The 25,423-nt window shown below is 43.5% G+C and overlaps 2 protein-coding genes across 5 annotated transcripts; one reads left to right on the forward strand and one right to left on the reverse strand.

The window, feature by feature from the left end:
* Nucleotides 1-12,288: 12,288 nt before the first annotated feature.
* On the forward strand, nt 12,289-13,471 carry LOC123398713 (putative RING-H2 finger protein ATL71). The gene has a single exon (XM_045093162.1). It carries the CDS (start codon nt 12,580-12,582, stop codon nt 13,189-13,191), a length of 612 nt encoding a protein of 203 aa, XP_044949097.1. The 5' UTR covers nt 12,289-12,579; the 3' UTR covers nt 13,192-13,471.
* An 8,320-nt stretch (nt 13,472-21,791) lies between these two features.
* Nucleotides 21,792-23,530, reverse strand: LOC123398717 (isopentenyl phosphate kinase-like). 4 transcript variants are annotated; one of them, XM_045093168.1, is made up of 5 exons: nt 23,396-23,528; nt 23,056-23,292; nt 22,524-22,621; nt 22,338-22,380; nt 21,792-22,102 (listed from the first exon to the last, which is right to left on the reverse strand). In XM_045093168.1, the coding sequence occupies exons 1-5, from the start codon at nt 23,463-23,465 to the stop codon at nt 22,044-22,046; spliced, it is 507 nt and encodes a 168-aa protein (XP_044949103.1). In that variant the 5' UTR covers nt 23,466-23,528; the 3' UTR covers nt 21,792-22,043. The 4 variants fall into 4 exon arrangements, with proteins under 4 accessions (XP_044949103.1, XP_044949104.1, XP_044949100.1 ...); XM_045093169.1 differs by lacking the exon at nt 22,338-22,380 and having other exon boundaries at nt 23,396-23,527; XM_045093165.1 differs by lacking the exon at nt 21,792-22,102 and having other exon boundaries at nt 22,121-22,380; nt 23,396-23,530.
* Nucleotides 23,531-25,423: the final 1,893 nt, after the last annotated feature.

Here is a 25,423-nt window from a genome sequence, read left to right on the forward strand (position 1 = left end):
TAGAATCTGCTACGACGCTTTGCTTGGAACTGCACCAGCTTACTGCACCCCCATTAAGAATAAATACGTATCCGGTTTGCGACTTAGAGTCGTCCGGATCTGTGTCAAAGCTTGCATCGACGTAACCTTTTACGGCGAGCTCTTCGTCACCTCCATACACGAGAAACATATCCTTAGTCCTTTTCAGGTACTTCAGGATATTCTTGACCGCTGTCCAGTGATCCACTCCTGGATTACTCTGGAACCTACCTGCCATACTTATGGCCAGGCTAACATCCGGTCTAGTGCACAGCATCGCATACATGATAGAACCTATGGCTGAAGCATAGGGGACGGAGTGCATATGCTCTCTATCTTCATCAGTTGCTGGGCACTGAGTCTTACTCAATCTCGTACCTTGTAACACTGGCAAGAACCCTTTCTTGGACTGTTCAATTTTGAACCTCTTCAAAACTTTATCAAGGTATGTGCTTTGTGAAAGTCCTATCAGGCGTTTTGATCTATCCCTATAGATCTTAATGCCTAGAATGTAAGCAGCTTCTCCTAGGTCCTTCATAGAGAAACTTTTATTCAAGTAACCTTTTATGCTCTCCAAAAGCTCTACGTTGTTTCCAATCAGTAATATGTCATCCACATATAATATTAGAAACGCCACAGAGCTCCCACTCACTTTCTTGTAAATACAAGATTCTCCAACCACTTGTATAAACCCAAATGCTTTGATCACCTCATCAAAGCGTTTGTTCCAACTCCGAGATGCTTGCACCAGTCCATAAATGGATCGCTGGAGCTTGCACACCTTGTCAGCATTTTTAGGATCGACAAAACCTTCGGGTTGCATCATATACAACTCTTCCTTAAGGAAACCGTTAAGGAACGCCGTTTTGACATCCATCTGCCAGATTTCATAATGGAAAAATGCAGCTATTGCTAACATGATTCTGACGGACTTAAGCATTGCCACGGGAGAGAAAGTCTCATCGTAGTCAATCCCTGGAACTTGTGAAAAACCCTTTGCCACAAGTCGAGCTTTATAAACGGTCACATTACCGTCAGCGTCCGTCCTTTTCTTAAAGATCCATTTGTTCTGAATAGCCTTGCGGCCTTCAGGTAGTATCTCCAAAGTCCACACTTTGTTCTCATACATGGATCCTATCTCAGATTTCATGGCTTCTGGAATCTGGGCCCACCATTGCTTCTTCATAGTTCGCAGGTTCATTGTTGTCTAACAACATGATTGATAAGACGGGATTACCGTACCACTCTGGAGCAGCGCGTGATCTCGTCGACCTGCGTGGTTCAACAGAAACTTGAACTGGAGTTTCATGATCATCATCATTTAACTTCCTCCTCAACCGGCGTCGCAACGACAGAGGTTTCCCCTTGCCCTGCGCCACCATCCAGAGGGATGAGAGGTTCGACAACCTCGTCAAGTTCTATCTTCCTCCCACTCAATTCTCTCGAGAGAAACTCCTTCTCGAGAAAAGTTCCGTTCTTAGAAACAAACACTTTGCCCTCGGATTTGAGATACAAGGTGTACCCAACTGTCTCTTTTGGGTAGCCTATGAAGACGCATTTTTCCGTTTTGGGTTCCAGCTTTTCAGGCTGAAGCTTTTTGACATAAGCATCACATCCCCAAACTTTAAGAAACGACAACTTTGGTCTTTTGCCATACCACAGTTCGTATGGTGTCGTCTCAACGGATTTTGATGGTGCCCTATTTAAAGTGAATACAGCTGTTTCTAATGCATAACCCCAAAATGATAACGGCAAATCAGTAAGAGACATCATAGATCGCACCATCTCTAACAAAGTACGATTACGACGTTCGGACACACCATTACGCTGTGGTGTTCCAGGCGGTGTTAACTGCGAAACAATTCCACATTGTCTTAAGTGAGCACCAAACTCGAAACTCAGATATTCACCCCCACGATTAGACCGTAGGAACTTGATCTTCTTATTACGATGATTTTCCACTTCACTCTGAAATTGCTTGAACTTTTCAAATGTTTCAGACTTGTGCTTCATCAAGTAGACATAACCATATCTACTTAAATCGTCAGTGAAGGTGAGGAAATAACGATATCCGCCGCGTGCCTCCACGCTCACTGGACCACACACATCGGTATGTATGATTTCCAATAAGTCACTTGCACGCTCCATTATTCCGGAGAACGGAGTCTTAGTCATCTTGCCCATGAGGCATGGTTCGCACGTGTCAAGTGAATCAAAGTCAAGTGACTCCAAAAGTCCATCACCATGGAGTTTCTTCATGCGCTTTACACCAATATGACCTAAGCGGCAGTGCCACAAAAATATGGCGCTATCATTGTTTACTCTAACTCTTTTGGTCTCAATGTTATGTATATGCGTATCGCTATCAAGATTCAATATGAACAATCCTCTCACATTCGGTGCATGACCATAAAAGATGTTACTCATAGAAATAGAACAACCATTATTCTCAGACTTAAAAGAGTAACCGTCTCGCAATAAACAAGATCTAGATATAATGTTCATGCTCAACGCAGGCACTAAATAACAATGATTTAAGTTCATCACTAATCCCGATGGTAGCTGAAGTGATACTGTGCCGACGGCGATTGCATCAACCTTGGAACCGTTTCCTACGCGCATCGTCACTTCGTCTTTCGCCAGCCTTCGTCTATTCCGCAGTTCCTGTTTCGAGTTGCAAATATGAGCAACAGAACCGGTATCAAATACCCAGGCACTACTACGAGAGCCGGTTAAGTACACATCAATAACATGTATATCAAATATACCTGATTTTTCTTTGCCCGCCTTCTTATCTGCCACATACTTGGGGCAATTGCGCTTCCAGTGACCCATACCCTTGCAATAGAAGCACTCTGTTTCAGGCTTAGGTCCTGCCTTGGGTTTCTTCGGCGGATTGGCAACAGGCTTGCCGCTCTTCTTTGAATTGCCCTTCTTGCCTTTGCCGTTTCTCTTGAAACTAGTGGTCTTGCTTACCATCAACACTTGATGCTCTTTACGGAGTTCAGACTCTGCGACTTTCAGCATCGCAAACAACTCGCCGGGAGACTTGTTCATCCCTTGCATGTTGTAGTTCAACACAAAGCCTTTATAGCTTGGCGGCAGTGATTGAAGGATTTTGTCAGTGATAGCTTCTTGCGGGAGTTCAATCCCCAGTTCAGCTAGATGGTTTGAGTACCCAGACATTTTGAGCACATGTTCACTGACAGACGAGTTTTCCTCCATCTTGCAAGCATAGAATTTATCGAAGGTCTCATACCTCTCGATCCGGGCGTTCTTCTGAAAGATAAACTCCAACTCCTGGAACATCTCAAATGCTCCATGACGCTCAAAGCGACATTGAAGTCCCGGTTCTAAGCCATACAAGACTGCACATTGAACTATTGAGTAGTCCTCCTTACGTGTTAACCAAGCGTTCTTAACATCCTGATCAGCCGTAGCGGGTGGTTCATCTCCTAGCGCAGCATTAAGGACATAATCCTTCTTCCCAGCTTGTAAGATTAGCTTAAGATTATGAGCCCAGTCTACAAAGTTGCTTCCATCATCTTTCAACTTAGCTTTCTCTAGGAACGTATTAAAATTCAGGATGACTCTCGCGTGAGCCATGATCTACAACACAAATATATTCAAAGTGGACTTAGACTATGTTCAAGATAATTAGAGTTCAACTTAATCAAATTATATGCTAAACTCCCACTCAAAAAGTACATCTCTCTAGTCATTTGAGTGGTTCATGATCCACTTACACTATCCCAAGTCCGATCATCACGTGAGTCGAGAGTAGTTTCAGTGGTAAGCATCCCTATGCTAATCATATCAACTATATGATTCATGATCGACCTTTCGGTCTCATGTGTTCCGAGGCCATGTCTGCACATGCTAGGCTCGTCAAGCTTAACCCGAGTGTTCCGCGTGCGCAACTGTTTTGCACCCGTTGTATGTGAACGTTGAGTCTATCACACCCGATCATCACGTGGTGTCTCGAAACGACGAACTGTAGCAACGGTGCACAGTCGGGGAGAAAACAATTTCGTCTTGAAATTTTAGTGAGAGATCACCTCATAATGTTACCGTCGTTCTAAGCAAAATAAGGTGCATAAAAGGATTAACATCACATGCAATTCATAAGTGACATGATATGGCCATCATCACGTGCTTCTTGATCTCCATCACCAAAGCACCGGCACGATCTTCTTGTCACCGGCGCCACACCATGATCATCCATCAACGTGTTGCCATCGAGGTTGTCGTGCTAATTATGCTATTACTACTAAAGCTACATCCTAGCAAAATAGTAAACGCATCTGCAAGCACATATGTTAGTATAAAGACAACCCTATGGCTCCTGCCGGTTGCCGTACCATCGACGTGCAAGTCGATATTTCTATTACAACATGATCATCTCATACATCCAATATATCACATCACATCGTTGGCCATATCACATCACAATCATACCCTGCAAAAACAAGTTAGACGTCCTCTAATTTTGTTGTTGCATGTTTTACGTGGTGACCAAGGGTATCTAGTAGGATCGCCTTACTTACGCAAACACCACAACGGAGATATATGAGTTGCTATTTAACCTCATCCAAGGACCTCCTCGGTCAAATCCGATTCAACTAAAGTTGGAGAAACCGTCACTTGCCAGTCATCTTTGAGCAAAGGGGGTTACTCGTAACGATGAAACCAGTCTCTCGTAAGCGTACGAGTAATGTCGGTCCAAGCCGCTTCAATCCAACAATACCGCGGAATCAAGAAAAGACTAAGGAGGGCAGCAAAACGCACATCACCGCCCACAAAAACTTTTGTGTTCTACTCGAGAAGACATCTACGCATGAACCTAGCTCATGATGCCACTGTTGGGAAACGTCGCATGGGAAACAAAAATTTTCCTACGCGCACGAAGACCTATCATGGTGATGTCCATCTACGAGAGGGGATGAGTGATCTACGTACCCTTGTAGATCGTACAGCAGAAGCGTTAGAGAACGCGGTTGATGTAGTGGAACGTCCTCACGTCCCTCGATCCGCCCCGCGAACAATCCCGCGATCAGTCCCACGATTTAGTACCGAACGGACGGCACCTCCGCGTTCAGCACACGTACAGCTCGACAATGATCTCGGCCTTCTTGATCCAGCAAGAGAGACGGAGAGGTAGAAGAGTTCTCCGGCAGCGTGACGGCGCTCCGGAGGTTGGTGATGATCTTGTCTCAGCAGGGCTCCGCCCGAGCTCCGCAGAAACGCGATCTAGAGGAAAAACTATGGAGGTATGTGGTCGGGCAGCCGTGAGAAAGTCGTCTCAAATCAGCCCTAATTGCTCCATATATATAGGAGGAGGGAGGGGGACCTTGCCTTGGGGTCCAAGGGACCCTCAAGGGGTCGGCCGAGCCAAGGGGGGGAGGACTCCCCCCCCCCCCAAACCGAGTTGGACTTGGTTTGGTGGGAGGAGTCCCCCTCCCTTCCCACTTCCTCCCTCTTTTTTTTCTTTTCCTTTGATTTCTTTTTCTTGGCGCATAGGCCCCCTTGGGGCTGTCCCACCAGCCCACTAAGGGCTGGTGTGTCTCCCCAAAGCCTATGGGCTTCCCCGGGGTGGGTTGCCCCCCCCCCCCTCGGTGAACTCCCGGAACCCATTCGTCATTCCCGGTACATTCCCGGTAACTCCGAAAACCTTCCGGTAATCAAATGAGGTCATCCTATATATCAATCTTCGTTTCCGGACCATTCCAGAAACCCTCGTAACGTCCGTGATCTCATCCGGGACTCCGAGCAACATTCGGCAACCAACCATATAACTCAAATACGCATAAAACAACGTCGAACCTTAAGTGTGCAGACCCTGCGGGTTCGAGAACTATGTAGACATGACCCGAGAGACTCCTCGGTCAATATCCAATAGCGGGACCTGGATGCCCATAGTGGATCCTACATATTCTACGAAGATCTTATCGTTTGAACCTCAGTGCCAAGGATTCGTATAATCCCGTATGTCATTCCCTTTGTCCTTTGGTATGTTACTTGCCCGAGATTCGATCGTCAGTATCCGCATACCTATTTCAATCTCGTTTACCGGCAAGTCTCTTTACTCGTTCCGTAATACAAGATCCCGCAACTTACACTAAGTTACATTGCTTGCAAGGCTTGTGTGTGATGTTGTATTACCGAGTGGGCCCCGAGATACCTCTCTGACATATGGAGTGACAAATCCCAGTCTTGATCCATACTAACTCAACTAACACCTTTGGAGATACCTGTAGAGCATCTTTATAGTCACCCAGTTACGTTGCGACGTTTGATACACACAAAGCATTCCTTCGGTGTCAGTGAGTTATATGATCTCATGGTCATAGGAATAAATACTTGACATGCAGAAAACAGTAGCAACAAAATGACACGATCAACATGCTACGTCTATTAGTTTGGGTCTAGTCCATCACGTGATTCTCCCAATGACGTGATCCAGTTATCAAGCAACAACACCTTGTTCATAATCAGAAGACACTGACTATCATCGATCAACTGGCTAGCCAACTAGAGGCATGCTAGGGACGGTGTTTTGTCTATGTATCCACACATGTAACTGAGTCTTCATTCAATACAATTATAGCATGGATAATAAACTATTATCTTGTTACAGGAATTATAATAATAACTATACATTTATTATTGCCTCTAGGGCATAATTCCAACACAATGATGTATATGTTGTTATTAATTATCAAAACCACCCGGGGGTTAGTTGCACTTTCACCATGGGAACTAATATTCATGGTTTGAATGTGTACCAAATTGTATGTGCATCTAGTGCCACCCCCTGTTGGTTTTGGAGTATTGAAGAAAAACATGATTAAGGCACCAATGTGTATGTGAGAGTTCACAGGTTAACACAGATATAAGTCCATGGAGATTCGGTTTAACTGTCGAAGACGACCCCTATAAATATCTGAAGACATTGATGATGGCCGAAGCCATTGGTCTAGAGCCTCCAAGAGTCATTGTGGATTGTCGGGTGACCTAATTTGTATGGGTTTCGGAAGTCTCCCCTGAAGACTTACCTGCGTGATTGAGCGTGGTCTAAGTAACCTCGGCTCAAGGGGAACAAGGTGAATACGAGGTCTTGAGAGTTCAATCTCAGCCTCCCCAACCAGACGTACAGTTGTCACAACAACTGGAAATGGTCCAACAAATCATGTGTCTTCGTCAAGCTACTAGTCTATTCTTCACTCTCTTACTTTCTGTATTGAACTGTGAAGCCATTGCTTGATCATATCAATTCAAAGATATAAACAGAAGACATTCCTTAACTGTCATTTATCTTCATTCTACCTAAGTTTATCTTCGATACATCTTAGTGTGCATGATGACTATGCTATACCCGCCTGAATGTCATCATAGTATTTCATGCTTTGCTTAGATCCTTGATTGACATCCCTACTTGAGCCTTTTTCGCATCCACATACTTTGAATACATTTACTGCTTCGAAGCTTTTCATAAAAATCGCATATTCACCCCCCCCCCCCCCCCCCTCTAGTCGATAACTAGCATTTTCAATTGGTACTAGAGCTAGGTACTCCCTTGTTCTATGTTCCAGTTTAACCACTTGGAGTTTTAGCTACGTCGATTGCAGGGATAATCAAGGTCTCCTCTTCATGACATGCAGTCGATGGCACTGATTACCCATACTGGTAGAAGACGATGCGCATGCATCTCGAAGCCATTGATAATGACCTCTGGTATGTCGTCATGGCTAGCATTTCAAAGGTTGGCAAAGGTGTCACTGCTGCTCGTGTGAAAATATTTTCTCAACTAGACTCAACCGCCAAGAACATCATCTATGGTCATCTGACCAGAGGACAGTATGGCCGTGTGAATGATCTTGACATTGCGAAGGAAATCTGGGAATGGATGTCCAAAGTCAATGAAGGTGTTTCATCTCAGAGAGACTCATGTGTAGATGTGCTCCGCAACACGTTCAGCCACTTCAAGTGACTTGACAATGAAAATGTCCAGCTCACGTTTGATAGACTTACTGATATCACCTGACATGAAGTTGTGAAGAAGCTATGGAGATCACTTGACATTTCCTTTCACACTCTTGCCCTCATGATCCAAGAACGCCAAGACTTCAAGGAATTGGACCTTATTGATATCCTTGAGAGGTTGAACACCCATGCATTGCAACAAGGTGAGAAGAGGGAAATCTATGGTTCCAGTTATGGTTGCTCTCGTGCCCTGACGGGAAAGTTGTGTCTTCATCTGAAGAAGATGAATCTGAATGCAGTTTCAATGGTACCAAAGACATTGGCAAAGAAATTGCTTTGCTCGTAAGGAAGTTTAGAAGTTCGCCAAATCAAAAAGCTTTGGAAAATCTTCAAGGCAGGACTCTAAGAAGTCTAAGAAATGTCTTCGCGTGACAACAAGAAGCAAACTTGTCACAAGTGCAAAAATTAGGTCACTTTATCGCTGATTGTCCTCGATGGGAGAAGGAATCAAAGAAGAAGAGGAAGCATTGTGATTCTGATGACAACAACAACAAGAAGAAGAAGCATCACAAGTTTTCATCCAAGTCTTCATCGCATAAGAAGAGCTCCTCTGACAAAGCATGCATTCATTGGCAAGGAATTGACTCCCAGGCTGAATCTGAGTCTAAAGCTGAAGAAGAATCTGAGGAGGAGTTTGATTCAAAAGTTGCTGGTTTGGCCATGGCTTCTGCATTCGCTGCATCATCTGTCGAAAATGCCCCCTCATCAACACTGAAGCCAGTGACGACGACTATGCTCCAGGGTACTGCTTCATGGCAGAAGGCTCCAAGGTATCTTCAAAATATTCACGTCATGACTCTGATAAGCGAAGATGAATCTGATGATGACTTGAAACATAACTATTCTAAACTTGTCAATATAGCCACTAAACAACAAAATGCCATGGAGAAAATGCAAAAATCGCTAGAGAAACTCGATGACCTGTTACACGACGAGATGAGTCTGAACGAAACTATGGTTGAAGACATGCAAAGTCTTCGTCCAAGGTTTGAGGATCTTCAAAGTCGTCCTGATATTCTCACAACTCATCATGAGAAGCTTTCTTATGAATATCTTCAAAGAAAGCAAGATCTAGAAAAGTTGAGAGAAGCTCATGAAGACCTACGAAAGGAAAATGCCTCACTCCTAGCATAAAAGATCATACTGCTCAGGATGAATTTAATTATCCATGCTTAAAAAGCCTTACTCCTGAAGCAAATGATTCTACTGCTGAATGTTCAGAGGCTTCTGAAAATGCATCATCTTCGACTGTATATGTGGTATCTAACCCCTCATCTGAGGAAACCACTGCTATCATTAATGGCAATGATATGTTGAAGATATTGCTTGAAACATACATGTAAAAAAGTGTGAAGGGCCATCAAATTTTGTGTGATGTCCTCAAGAAGACAATGTTGAACAAAAACCCTAGGAAATAGGGTGTTGGTTTTGAAAGTAACATCAATGTCGATGGATCTTACTGGAAGCCTGAGCGGTACCCCAAAACTACATGGGTAATCCAGCGGAAGTAGGGCGGTAGTAGGGCGCGGTAGTACCGCTCTGATGATTCTACGGCCCGACCAGTAGCCCCTATGCACATAGACTAAGCGGAAGTACCGCTCCAATAGAGTCGTAGTACTGCTCCGGTGATACTACCGTGGTGTTCTGCCGTTGGACTACCACTTATTTTTTTGCTGTGTCGATAGCTAGCCTTTCTCAGCGGAAGTTATGCGGCTGTAGCAGACGGTAGTACCGCTCCGGGTTGTACTATCATGCTGCCCCACTCCACTACCGCCAGTCCTCCCGCTATTGCGGCACTAAGCGAAGGTTTCGTTGGTGGGAGCGGTAGTACCGCTCCGGTGGCACTCCAGCGGTACTACCGCTTATGCACGTGCACAATGGCATAATGGTTGGATCTTTCTTCCCACTATATAAGTGTGTCCTCTTCCCCAAGTTGACACACCTCTTTTTTCCCCAAAGGTCCATTATTGCTCCTAAGCTCATTTTCGCCTAATCTCCCTCCCTAGCCATCAAATCTTGTTGATGTTCTAGGGTTTGGAGGAGAAGGCCTTGATCTACACTTCCACCAAGAGAAATTTGATTCCCCCACTAATCTCTTGCAGATCTTGTTACTCTTGGGAGTTTCAGCACGCTCGATTGAAGAGGTCACCTCGAAGCCCCATTCCATTGTGGTGAAGCTTCGTGGTGTTGTTGGGAACCTTCAATTAAGTTGTGGAGATTGCTCCAACCATGTTTGTAAAGGTTTGGTCGCCGTCTTCAATGGCATCACTAGTGAAATCATGGCATCTCGCATTGTGTGAGGGCGTGAGGAAAATACAGTGGCCCTAGTGGCTTCTTGGGGAGCATTGTGCCTTCACACCGCTCCAACGGAGACGTACTACCCATCAAAGGGAAGGAACTTCGGTAATAAATCCTCGTCTCCACCGGTTTCATTTGTGGTTATTTCTTACCTTTAGTTTGTCCAAGTTGTACTTATGTTGTGTCCTTTGCTTGCCTGTATTGTTGTTGTTGCTAGCATCATATATGTTGTTCACCTAGTTGCATATCTAGACAACCTATTTGTTGCTAAACCTAACATGTTAAGAAAAGCTAAAAAATTGTAGTTGTCTATTAACCCCCCCCCCCCCTCCTCTAGTCAATCATATCGATCCTTTTAATTTTAATGCATAAAATCGTGTCCGCTGAAATATGTTTTCTATATTCGCGTGTGCAAGTCGATCCCACATGTACTTGATTCAGCCTTTAGAAAGTGCACATAGGGTGTGTCTGTGTTCATACGTGTTCTGCATCTACCGTGTTTCTAAAGAAAGATATCCTAATCGGTGCATATATTTTACTAATTAGTGCATATGTTTTACTATGATATATTATCAAATCTAATTGAGCACCACTGATGTGTTCTCATGTGAAAAGCCTAATGTATTTTCATGTGATTTTACCTTCATCAGTGGAGAAATATTTGTAGGCCAAATTAAGGGATATCTTTTTGGAAGAAATCTCAGCTTCCCATTGTATTTATGAAATATATGGTATAGACGTAGTCATTTCCTCTCAATTCTTTTATGTGTTATTAAATATTGTAAAACCAACAACTACCGAGAGTGGATTTTTTGCTCTTGGACTCCATGAAGTCCAAAATACTTTTTAAGTTTTTTTCTGAAAATCTGAAAACAGATACATAAGAAATTATATATGTATACTAGATGTGCATAAAATTTCATCACAAAATACGTTTTGATGTGGGCGGTAAAAAAAAGCATGTACTTTTATACTGAATAGTACATGTGCTAGAAATACGTGGTTTGGTCATTTTTGCGTAATTGATGTATAAATGTGTTTCATCATATAACTTTGCAGACAGGTAGTATACATCCATATGTATGCGTGTATTTTTCTGATTTTTTAAGATAAAAAATGATTTATTTTCAACTTTTGCAAATAAATGGTCCCATAGAGCTCGAACTTCAGTAAGCATTTCTGACAACTACTATGTTATTAAACATTTATATGTCTTCATTTTCCTGTAAGCATTTGCCATTGCCGTGTTATTCATTTTCTACATGTTTTTCCCACTCCCATGATCATAGATGTCCTATTAGCTTTTTATTTTTAACACAGTATGTACACAAATGCTCATACATACGCATATACATTCATTCATATAAACACATTCACACACATCCTATCTTTATGATTATCTTCGAAAGATTAAACCGGCACATCAAGATTGATGAAGTTGCCATCTCTCATTCAACGCACATTGTCGAAAGATCTATGATTAATTCAGAAAGTACGAACATTAGTATCAAGTTTAAGAATTCAGCTCTGATAGGTTAGAAATAATGTTGTTTTTCTAACCACCCAACCATTGGTTCGCAATGTCCTACTAGCTCAGAAAATGAATATCAAACAATTTGACATCTTACCAATATGTAATAATAATATAAAAACATGCCGGTATACATGGTTCGCAGAAGTTGGGAAACAAAATTGGATAGAAACGCAACCGAAGAAGCTGCAAAAGTCAGCCCGTGAACCATGATTTGCATTGACCATGGCGGAACTGACAAACAAGCAGAAATCAACAGCAAAAACAAGCAGAAAAGAGCGCACCAGATCAAACCGAAGGAGCATTTTAAAAATCGCCCAACGCAGCATTGACCTCGATCGACCGCATCCAATTAATACTACAGCTCTCCCGCACTACTCGTAGTAGGAGTACTCCTACATGGTAATGGTGTTCGCTCCCCTAGTCGTCGTCTCCCCGTCCCGCTCCCCGCAACATGCAAAGCGTTGACGTCCCCCTCGCAGCAACCTCCCCATCTCCGTCCGCTGGATCCGACCTCCCTCCCCCCCTTCCTTCCACCCCAAACAAAAACCCCACCGAACGATCAAGAATCGCTCTCCCATCTCCACCTCCACCATTCCACCAACGACTCGTCACCTTCACCTCTCCTAGCTAGCAGCTAGCTAGCCAACCTCCGTTCGCTTCGGTCCAGCGACGAGCGCGGCGTTGGGATGAACGCCGGTGCCCCGCCGGCGCCCGGCCGGTTCACCCCGGGCGACGGCAACTCCGTGGGCATGTTCAGCTCCGACCGCATCGGCGGCTTCGGCTACGGCGTCGGCGTCTCCGTCGGTATCCTCCTGCTCATCACCACCATCACGCTCGCCTCCTACTTCTGCACCCGCGTGCCGCCGCCCGGCCCGGAGGCCGCCGCCGACGCGGCGGACGGGACGGCGCGGCGGAGGCGGAGGCGGCGCCGCCTCGAGGGCGGCGGCGACAGCGATGGCGGCGGGGGAGCCGGCGACGACGTCGACGTGGAGCTCGGCATCGACGAGGCCACGCTCAAGGGGTACCCGGAGGTGGTGTACGGCGAGGCGCGGAAGAGCAAGAACAGGAAGCTGGGCACCACGTGCACCTGCTGCTCCGTATGCCTCGACAACTACGGCGACGGCGACGTGCTCCGCATGCTGCCGGACTGCGGCCACCTGTTCCACCGGGAGTGCGTCGACCCCTGGCTCCGGAAGCACCCGACCTGCCCCGTCTGCCGGACCTCGCCGCTGCCCAGCCCCTTGCCCACGCCGCTCGCCGAGGTCACGCCGCTGGCCATGACGAGGCTCTCCTCCTGACACCACACCGAGGTTCTTGGTCGGTTTTAATTTTCTTTCTCTTTTTTTTTCTTAATTTGGAAAACTGATATCGGAGGAAGAAAAATTGATCGGGTTAGGAATTAGAACCTTCTTTTGTTGGTCTGGGTACAAATTTGGTTTCAGCTTAGTTTCACGAAGTCAGCCTAGCATTCTGTCCTGATACAAATGGTTGAGAATTCCCCGATCAAAAGTTCAGAACATATGGTCAACGAGGGATCATTACTTGATACTATTAGCAAGTTGGGTGTAGAATTGTAAATCTCTGTTTGGCAAATGATCAACGTTAATATTACAATGTAGAGTAGGTTGTTTCGAATATACTGAATCAAAAGGTGGGTTTCCAGCTCGAAATGCAAATGCATTCTCTCATCGTCATACACTGATTCGTAAATGCAGCAGCCAAGTTCAGAATCAGCGCTTTTGGCTGATTCGATATTCCTGACTTCCAGCGTCAGTTAGAACTTAATTAGAACAGCGATAGTTCGGTATTCAATTTCAAACTCTTCCTGCAAGTTGATCAATTTACAATTCCGGCAACCCCCCAAACTGAATCTTTAATGTAGGCATGGTCTCTACGCAAGGTACATGCAGCCCCCTTCCCCCCAGGTTTGCAGGGTCAATCATGCGAAACCCGTAGTGGTTTTCATCGTGCTTTGGAGTAACACGGACACCGATGCGGCTTCATGTTCTACGAGACAAGATATATAGCAAAATGACAGGCCCCTTCGATTCCATGGCACGCCACTTCTGCCTTGATCCGAACAAAACAATGACCATCCACGTGAATTTTAACTTGTTTTCGTGCGCTGATCAGCTGAGAATCTGGGGACTGGGAGCTCGTTGAATCGTAGGTACAACCCTGTTTGGAACCAACCAGATTATATAATCTAGTTTTTATAATGTATTTTGTTTCCAAACAGAACAGATCATGGTGTAGATTATAAAAACTAGATGGACAGATTATTAAAAACTCATAATCTACTCTACACCAACTAAAATCAGATTATGAATTGCTAATGACCCATTACCCTTATAAAGTTGAAGATAATTATATTCTAACCACCGCCATCCTTCTTTTTTTTCAAAAAAATAAAACAGAGGGCAGACATGTCATTATGCAATGTAAAACCTGGATTACAGTTTATATAATCTGGCCTCCAAACATGTCCACCTAAATTATTTTTATATACCAGATTATATAATCTATCTTTATAATCCAGATTATCATAATCTATTGTGGTTCCAAACAAGGCCTTATTACTGCATTATGCTCGGTTTTTATCGGCTGATGGAGGGAAGAAAGGTCAGTTGATTTCATTTCAAACGCATGGATGAAACACGGCAGAAAATGGTAGCGGTACTCCTGCATCAGGATTTGGGCTGGGCATCTGTGGTTTTATGGTCTGTGCTAGTACAGCGTTCAAGAGCCGGATACGGTGCTTACGGTTGATGATTTACATGGAGACGACTTTCTGCTCTCTGTACTGTTAGGCTGCTCATAGTGGGGAGTAACATATAGTAGTATCATGCATATGTTACTATTGTATGATACTATCTTCATAGTGCATAGTATCATAAACTAGTATCATAGGTGTTCTCATTTATTGACATGCATGACACATAGTAGCATAGCATTTAACATGATACGGTATCTACCTATGTTACTATAACCCTCTCTCTCTTCTTTAATTACTTGACACATCACCATGTTTGCTAGTCCCAAGACTATGTTACTAGCTATGATACCCCCACTATGGCCAGCCTTAAGTGGCATCGTAGGCTTGTGGTACTATTACTGTCAGTGGTCCAGTTTATCGCAGCCAGTGATTTTATTTCACCAGCTGACGGTTTACTCCTACAGGTAAAAGACGGTAAAAAAAAGACCCGATAAGCTCACGTCTGAATTAAAAGACGGTAAAAAAAAGACCAAGTAAGCTCACGTCTGAATTCGAAATTGAACGTCTACATTTTTGTCTCTGTCTATTGCAAGTTTCAGTACTTGGTTCAGCTGGTACCATTTTCTGTAAATTTGTCGCAAAAAAGACCAGTCGATATATCTTTATGAGCCTTTCAAGAAACGTGGAAATCAAATGCCACAGTTGTATCACTTTGAAGTTCGAACAAGGTGTCATTTTCCTTCCCTGCCTGCAACCAAGGTTTTTGATTCCCTGCCTGAGTTAGAGATTTTTTGCTCGGCAAGGCAATTTCTTGTGGGGTAAGGGGATTCACGTTACCGGGCAATAACCAAGTTTTCCGCCTGGTAACCAAATACATGCTTGTAACTACATTTTGTAATGTGATCTCCTCTAGTCTATTGGATAAAAACATTTTTTTTATCAACATTTCATGTGGAATCTAATTACCATTAAAATTCATTTATCTGCTACTATAAAAGAGTATGTTGGTGATTATGTTGTGTATGCTAGTCAACTATCCGATCTACACCTAATATGACGCATGCGAGACAAGATGTGGTATTTCTGCAAAATAACCCCGTGACTCTGTGCCACATTTGCAAAAAAAAAAAAATATTGTATTTTCAGACCAGGCTCGCCCTCCCCCCATCTCATCCAAGCAAATAAGAAAAATAAAAATTGGACAAACCCTAACATAATTTTAGGGATTTTCTTTCGATTTTATGAACATGTGTTCATCTCTTTTAGATCTACTAAAAGCACGCACACTTTGGTAGTAAGCCATAAAATAGCCAGAAAACCAGCATTAGCGCCAAAGATCATTCTAATGAAAAACAAGTGGTCTTGTACTAAACGGAATAAATAGAGAATTGGTCCATAACCTATTGCTCTATTCAGAACCCCATTAAGCCTTGGGATGTGAAGGTGGTTATATTTCCGATAAAAAAAAATGGTTATATTTAGTTATTTGGTGTTTTCCTAGGTATGGTGTGCTAGAATTTGATCAATATATTGGCTAACTCAATAGAATTTTCAGAATTTTTAATATATCCTAAAAGCTCACGCAGCCCATACATGCAAGGTAAAAGGTGGGGTTAAAGTTTAGTCTCATACTGCTCACTTAGTAGGAGTTGGACCTCTTATAAGGAAGGTCGTTTTCTCACATGTACGAGCATGAGAACAAGAAAATCATTCACGCGCGCTCCTTCTCCGCCGCCCGCCTCGTCATGACGCGCCACGGGTTGCGGGAATGAGCCGATCCGTTGTCTGAATTTTTGTCACGCATGATTGATATGTGAAAGGTTGCACAGGAGCTGAAACATTTATGTTGTAGTGAAGATAGAATATCAACGCTGCACTCTTTGGCTGCTGGTTGTTCGCTTCATCTCCCGTCCTTTCGTTTCCTTCTTCGGTGCCTATAAAAAGAGGTCGCTCCTCTCCAAAGAGAGACACCAGACTGTTGGAAATATGCCCTAGAGGCAATAATAAATTAGGTATTATTACATTTCCTCGTTCGTAATAATCGTTTATTATCCATGCTAGAATTGTATTGATTGGAAACTCAAATACATGTGTGGTTACATAGATAACACACTGTCCCTAGTGAGCCTCTAGTTGACTAGTTCGTTGATCAAATATGGTCAAGGTTTCCTGGCCATAGCAAGTGTTGTCACTTGATAACGCGATCACATCATTAGGAGAATCATGTGATGGACAAGATCCAAATTATGAACTAGCATGTGATCGTGTTAGTTTGTTGCTATTGTTTTCTGCGTGTCAAGTATTTATTTCTATGACCATGAGATCCTATAACTCACTGTCATCGGAGGAATACCTTGTGTGTATCAAACGTCACAACGTAACTGGGTGACTATAAAGGTGCTCTACAGGTATCTCCGAATGTGTCCTTTGAGTTAGTATGGATCAAGACTGGGATTTGTCACTCTGTGTGACGAAGAGGTATCTCGGGGCCCACTCGGTAATACAACATCATAAACAAGCCTTGCAAGCAATGTGACTAAGTGTAAGTCACGGGATCTTGTATTACGGAACAAGTAAAGAGACTTGCCGGTAACGAGGTTGAAATAGGTATAGGGATGCTGACGATCAAATCTCGGGCAAGTAACATACCGAAGGACAAAGGGAATGCTATACGGGATTACATGAATCCTTGTCACAGAGGTTCAACCGACATGATCTTCGTAGAATATGTAGGATCCAATATGGGCATCCAGGTCCCACTATTGGATATTGACCGAGAAGTGTCTCTGGTCATGTCTGCATAGTTATCGAACCCGCGGGGTCTGCACACTTAAGGTTCGATGATGTTTTAGTATATTTGAGTTATATATGTGGTTACCGAATGTTGCTCGGAGTCCCGGATGAGATCACGGACATCAGAGGGTATCCGGAATGGTCCGGAAATGAAGACTGATATATAGGATGGTTTCATTTGGTCACCGAAAAGTTTCGGGCAATTTCGGCAGTTTACCCGGAGTGACGAATGGGTTCCGGGAGTTCACCAGGAGGGGCCAACCCACCCTAGACTGAGCCCAGAGCACTAAGGTGGCGCCCCAAGTCCTTAGTGGGTTGGTGGAGTCAGCCCAAGGGGCCCATGACGCCACATAAGAAAATACCAAAAGAAAATAAAAGAAAAAGGAAAAGAGGGAGGTGGGAGGGAAGAGGAGGACTCCTCCTTCCCAAACCGAATTGGAGGAGGAGGAGTCCTCCTCCCTTGGCCGGCGCACCCTTGAGGCCTTGTGCCTCAAGGCTAGCCCTCCCCCTCCCTCCTATATATTTTGGTGGTTTAGGGTTGATTTGAGACACAACTTTGCCACGTGCAACTCAAACCTATACCACGTAGTTTTACCTCTAGATCGGATTTCTGCAGAGCTCGGGCGGAGCCCTGCATGAGTAGATCATTACCACCACCGGAGCGTCGTCATGCTGCCAGAGAACTTATCTACTTCTCTGTCTTAATTGCTGGATCAAGAAGGCCGAGATCATCGTGGAGTTGTATGTGTGCTGAACGCGGAGGTGTCGTCCGTTCGGCGCTAGATCGGAACGGATCGTGGGACGGATCGCGGGACGGTTCGAGGGACATGAAGATGTTCCACTACATCAACCGCGTTTCTTAACGCTTCCTGTTGTGCGATCTACAAGGGTGCGTAGATCCAAATATCCACTCGTAGATGGGCATCGTCATGAGAGGTCTTCGTGTGGGTAGGAATTTCTTTTGTTTCCGATACAACGTTCCCCAACACAGACCACCACCTTCCTCATGCCATACAGTTCCAAAGCTCTGAGCTACTGCTAGGCTTGCGGCATGCACCGCAACTCAAGATAGTAGGCCTCTGAAACCACACCTCTATGAGTCATGTACGGGAGAAGGGTGATAAGTTTTTTGGGGAGTGTTCTGCATGACTACTGACCTGTTTATCACGGGCGTCGTGAACGGCGACGACCACTTCCCCAACGACGACTTCTTCCCTGACGTCGACAACCTCTTCAACGACATGGAGGACAACAATGTCAACGCCAATGCCAATGCTACAATCGTTATTTACTATGTAATCGTGACTTTTTTGTTCGAGATCCTACTAGAGTTTCTTGGTCTATTTTTATATTGTTCTAACACACATGTTCAAATAATATTTGACTACTCTCCTTTAGTTTGCATGCCAAGTCTTGCCTCTGTTATATATTGTGGCCTACTTTCCTCAAAATTGCATCACTAGTCTTGTCTTTGTTACAATTATCATGTTCTATCTATTATTTATTTGTTTTAAATAATTCGATAAATTGCTCATATTTCCAACATGGCATTCATGAAAAGACTCTATTGTTTGTTTGGGCAGCCTGCACGCGTCTCTCTACTTAATTCATGGTAAAAGTAGCATGATTAACAGATGATCGCAAACCAACTTATTATAGGATGGTTAGGAGAATAGTGGTATCCCTAGCCAATCAAGGTTCAAGTCCTAGACTTGACAATGGTGTTTACATTTTATGGATTTATTTCAGGTCTTTCGGTTTGTGTATCCAGTGGGAGGAGATGTTTCCGTCGACTACGAAGACGTGTGCGACGACATCGTTAATTTCAAGATGATGTGCCGATTCAATCTCTCGGAGGTGGTAGTGGGCGCTTGTTCCATACTTGTTCATGGCATGGAACCAAATTCAGTTTCCAATAAACAATTGAAACAACATATATAGTTACTAACAAGAGGGCTCGTGCATATATAGTTACTAGCAAGAGGTCAGTGCGTTGTAACGGAAAAAAAATATCATAATCTTCAATGATCTTGACCACATTATGTTGCTACACTATCACTCTAAATTTCACGAAATCATGAACAGTTTTCTAAACTCATGCACATATTTGAAATTGTGAACGTTTTTCGAATTTGTGAACCTTTTTACAAAAATTTAAGCATTTTCTATAATCAAGAACATTTTTTGAAGTCATGAACATTTTATGCTATTTACAAACATTTTTTACAATTGTGAACATTTTTCCTGAATTGGCGAACATTTCTAGAATGGACGAACATTTTTTAATATTAATGATATATTTTTTAAATTCACAAACATTTTTTTGATTCGATGAGCATTTTTCTGATTTAACAAAGAATTTTGGAAATACATGATCATTTTTTGAAATAGTGAACATTTATGAATGAATAAACAATTATGTAAGTCATGAAAAGTTTTTCAATTTTTTGGATATTTTTCAATTCTTGAACAGTTTTGAATTGGCAAAATGTTATTCAAATTCATTAACGTTTTTATTACACTAGCTTTAAAAAATGAACACTTTTTATTTCCCTATTCCCTAACATTTATTTTCAAAATTTCGAACATATTTTAAATAGACAAAAAAATACAAAAACATGAATATTGTTTAAATGCATGAACTTTTATGATTTATTAAACATTTTATTTTTAAAATTCTCATTTTTTTTCTAAGTTTTCGAAAAAATTTAACTCCTAAATTATTTAAAGGAGAAAAAACAAAAATAGAAAATGAAAAATGAAATTTAGAAAACCTAACGCCCAAACATGGACCGGCCCAAACCGGCGCACTCCATCTTCTCCGAGCGCGTAGAGTGCGGTGTAGGACAACTACTTCATGGGCCGACTCGGTCATGAGATTTTTTTGTGTGAAACGTTTTTTTGTGACTTAACGGTGGCATGGTTGATAATTATCGACAACTTTAGGGATAATTTAAATGATGAACGATCAGAAATAGTTCATGCTTTATTATTAGGTGGCTCCTAATTTCTTCAAATTAGTCGGCTTGCTGATCGCTCGTTCTATTTTGATCTCCGCGCGTTCAATCGTTGGATATGCCAACACACTAGACGGATGCTTCGCCCTCCTTGCCTCGCGACCAAAAACGCAAAGAAATCCCCTTGCAGCTCACTCCCACCACGTCCAAGCGGAAATGGCGGACCCCAAGAGCGGCTAGCTCAAGTGAGTGATTCGGCAATGTCCCCCATAGCCTCCCTTGCTATGGCGCAGCTCCAAGACCGCCGACGACTGCTACAATGCAGCACCAGGACTCCACGAGCCACCGGGGAGATACTTCCTCGCAACACTGAGCACCGCAAAAAATCTTCAAACACAGCACAAACGATGCCTCTGGCAACACTTTCGTGTAGCTCAGACGACGCTTCACTACAGCTCCGACGACGCTTTAGTGCAGCTCCCCGGCACTCCATTCCAGTCCCAGGCGGCACTTCATTGCAACTCCATCGGCGTGGAAAAAGCTCCAATGCAGCATCGACGCGAGTAGCCCAACCTCCTCCCCGTGTGTTGCGGTGCATCATCAGCAACGAGCGGCGCTCGACTACACTCTGGCCTTCGTGCTGCGTTGCAACACCAGAAGCGGGTAGCCTGACCTCTCCAGCGTGATGTCTCGCAACACCGATGACAACGAGCGTCCTGTCGCCACGCCTGCAACATCGTCGAGTTGTCGAGTCGCAGCACCACACGCTGGCAGGACCATCGAGTTGTCGGGTCGCAACACCGGCAACATCCAAGTTAATGACGAGGTTGCGTTGCAGCACTAGCTTTGCTCGACAAAATCACCGTTTCACAGCGTCGTCGTGTGGACCTTGAGCAGCAGGTGGTGGAGCTTGGGCGCAGACCACGACGAATGGGACTTGGACGGGGGGACCTTGAGCAGGAGGTGGTGGAGCTTAGGGGTAGGCCATGGCGGACGTGACTTGGACGAGAGACCTTGAGCAGCAGCAGGTGGAGTTTGGGGGCGGGCCATGACGGACGGGACTTGAACGGGAGGCCATGGCGAAGGGGATCTAGCTCAGTGGAGTTTGACTCGTTCTTGTTCGAGATGAAGAGATAAGGATGGGAAGGTCGACGGTCCACAAGGACACGTGACAGCCGTAGCGCGCGGTTTAAGCGAGAGAAAGGTCATTTGTACGAAAATAAATGTTTTCCTTATTATTAGGTAAAGATTGTACAATGTACACATAAATTTTGAATATGATCCTTCAATTTGCTGCATCTATGGCAAATCTAAGCGTTACTCGCCATTGGATCAACTATGTGATGCACTTGACTATGCAATAGTGATGCACTTGACTATACAATATCACGTTTCTAGATGATTTCCCGTCAGGATTATTCCTTTATCAAAATAGATGCCAAGAGAGGGTGCCGTTTTATATAAATATACGATATTCTATTTCATTTGGAGGCACAAGAAAATAACCAACTAACTTAGGCATAACTAGCAAAAGAGCCCGTGCGTTGCAACGGGAGAATGCAAGGTCTGAGAATCGGACTCGAAGGCATAGATATTCTAATGATGCAGTATTATCAAACATGTCAAATATGCACCCTTAGGATCTTTATGCAGGTCAGATAGCATTACGGATTTTTGTTCACGTTTAACTCACTTTTCTTCTTCTTACTCCACCCGTTATCTTTGTCTTCCTTGCTTGGATATCTAGGAACATAAAAAATACAGTATAGTTTAGAATTTATCGAGATGCATTAAATCCTTTAACAAAGGACCACATCACTGTAATGAGAAAAACTCATGCAGTCAACCTTGTCATTTCATCTGCATTAACTGAAGTGTGAATCAAATCCTCTAGTTAACCATAAAAGGTTACCATAACAAAAGCATGCATATGTATTATTAGCATAAAGCGCAATATCCTCGTTTCTTTGTAGTGTACCTCTTGCCAAGGTTCTAACAATTTCCTGGTTGAGAGAAGTCACCTATGTTACAATATAAATATTATTAAAAGATTGTTTAAGCATTGCATCAAGGAAGCATGGCGTACATCGACGAGATCCTGAAAAATATTTATGTGGAAGTTACGATATCCACATGACAGTGAAATTTTAAAAGTGCACCGTACTGAAATTCTTGTAGCCATAAAGCCAGCTTTCACCAGTGTTGAATGCAACCCTCCTTTATGTACTCCAGATCTACATGCTTGGAAGTGACCAAAAGAACCTGAAGTAGTAAATTCAGGTTAGGGGACTATTATAATCTTGATACCATGAACACTAATTTACCAACTCAATCTCTAACAGCGCAATTATAGTTACAGGAATTCCAGGTGCCATGGAGCATTAAAACTGACCAATTCCCCTGGTTGTTCAGCACTATCCTCCAAACAGACCGTAGAGACTATCATTCAGACCCATGGCATGCTAAATACTATCTTCCAAGCAGGTTGTTTGCATTTTATAATCTGAACTTGTTTACTGAGAGGCATTTCACGGGTACTTGGTAGTTAGCATCGATTCTGACATCACATAACATCCCAAACCATGTTCATCAGTTCATGTGGATTCTACACCCCAAATCACCCAGTTCAGCACATCAGCAAGCCTGAGACAGGGAACCAGTGCCCAGAGGCAACACAGGTTCCGAGCTATATATACCGGCGTCGTGGACGACTACGAAGTTGCTGTCGAGGCCCAGCCCTGCCATGCCCGCGAACCCCTCCGCGTCCATGCCCGGGTCCGCCGGATCGCCGGGCCTCCTGCTCCAGTCCATCCCCATAACCTTCTCCGAGGAGGTGCCGTCGGACATGGCCTGTCGCAGCTGCGCGCACGCCGACCGCAGGCTCTCCTCGTCGATGCTCTCCAGCTCCTCCTTGTTCGTGATGGCCGCTCCGCCTGCGACGACACAGGGTTCGTCGAATCAGCACCGGCCGGAGAGGCGTACGCCGGTACAGAAGCACTCAATGAAAGGAAAGGAAAATACGGCTGGAGGGAGCACCTAGCTTCACGATGCAGCGGACGGGGCGCGGCGCGGCGGGGCTCCGCTGCTTCCGTGCCGCCTCCGCCATGGGAGCTCCTCTCCTCGTCCTCGCCGGGGGGAGTTGGTGGAGATTGGAGAAAGAGGCCCCTGAACTGCGGGTTAGTTTGGATTAAATATAGGGGGGTTTGTGTAAAATGTAAAAAACGATTCGTTTTCTGACTTAAATACGGACCGCGGGTTGATTTCAGTATACGTCGGGAACGTTTTTGTAAAAGTGGCACGACGAAACGTTTTCCTCGCTTAAGAAAGGACCGCGGGTTGATTAACTGAAAAAGAGGGACTTTTTCAAAACATACCACGACTGACAACGAAAAACTGTATTTACTTTATTATTAATTAATTAAGGAGAGATATGAACTAAGTGTAGTGAGTAAACTAGTATAATATGATCAACAATTATCTATTGATTTGCACTTGGTTTGAATATATAATGTTACAGGTTGTAAATAATTTTGAATATATTATATAGTATACCATCAATATAATAAGATTAATTACTCATTTACATTCATGTGTATCGATGCACAGATACTTTAAGATGGAATTATATTAATAGAAGTCAAGTAACAATATTCAAGCCCATGTAAATTTATAAAATATATCCTAAATTTTGTTTCAAGGTAGATATCTAAGAAATTGTGGTCATAGAATAAATATGGCATATGTCATTTATTTATTACACCGACGTGCAAACACATCTACAACTTATTATTAACCATTTTCGTTCAAGGTTGTGATAGTAAGCTTGTACCATAGCCAAATTAACTTTGATTGCCCACGGAAAAATAAAGAAAAAGGTAATAATTTGGATAAGTAGGTTTTAGTGAAGATGAACGTCGAAGCCGGGCCGGCAAAATACAGGGCCCTGTGCCAAACTCTAAAATATGATTTATTTTTTTAAAGAAATTAAAATTATAATCAATTTATCTACAACCCCTTCACCATATTGAATTAAATCCTCTAATTTTTTTACTCTTTTGTTATGTTTCTACTTTAGGTAGATTTTAGAGGACACAACTTAGATTTTGAAACACAAGTCGTCTAGTCCAATTAATAGAAAAGTACCCAAATGACTGATTTTTAAAGGAATACACATTAAACAGTTAACAACAAACTATTTTTTAAAACTGAGATGCAGAATTCATGGACCTGAAACTTGCCTGGCTGAATTGTTCCGGGACGAGGCAAGATGGACTAAAGGAGTGTCGAGTAGCCTGGAGGCGAGACGCAATCATGCCCAGATTGATTTGACAAAGACGACGCACCTTGATTAGTATTTCTATGATTGAAAAAAGAAGAAAGCAAGTAGCAACGAGCAATTTAGCATCTGTCCTGAAGGATGTAGTCACTCCAGATTAGTTAATTTAAAGATTGATTTGGTTAAGTTGATTTCGTCGCCCGAACACAGCCGTGTGCCTGTCCTACTCACCTGCTGTAGTTGTTGCCGTGCCTCCTAGTGTTGCGCGTCGTGTCGTCGGTCCTCTGCTGCATAGTCAGAGTGTAGCTACGGGCTGGTTGCTGTGCAGTTAGGGTTAGTATTGTAGATCGGGGCCCTACTCTTGCGCTCACGCCTGTAGATCGTGAGGACGATCGGTATTATCTCATCGAGCGATAAACGAACAAGTAATAGAGCTAGGCGTGCTTCGCTATCCGGGCCTTTCGGCTGTTGGCTTAACTAGGCCTATAAAAAATATTGGGGCCCTAAATTTTATGGGCCCTGTGCGGGCCGCACAATCTATACAACTATGGGCCCGGCCCTGATCAACGTGTTGCAATTCTTGAGAATAGTTTTCCCGACAAATATATTATTTTGGTTTCACATCCAATGAATTGATGTTTGTCAATATCATATTTTTATGTGTATATCATGTTCATTTTATAAATATCTCTTATTTGAAAATTTGTATTTTGCTGTGAGTTTTTTGTACTTGAAAAATCACACACAACCGGGTCTAAACCAAGACCGTGTGTCAATCTTTCATCATT

This window comes from Hordeum vulgare, chromosome 5H (genome assembly GCF_904849725.1).
Source record: "Hordeum vulgare subsp. vulgare chromosome 5H, MorexV3_pseudomolecules_assembly, whole genome shotgun sequence".
Lineage (NCBI taxonomy): Eukaryota > Viridiplantae > Streptophyta > Magnoliopsida > Poales > Poaceae > Hordeum > Hordeum vulgare.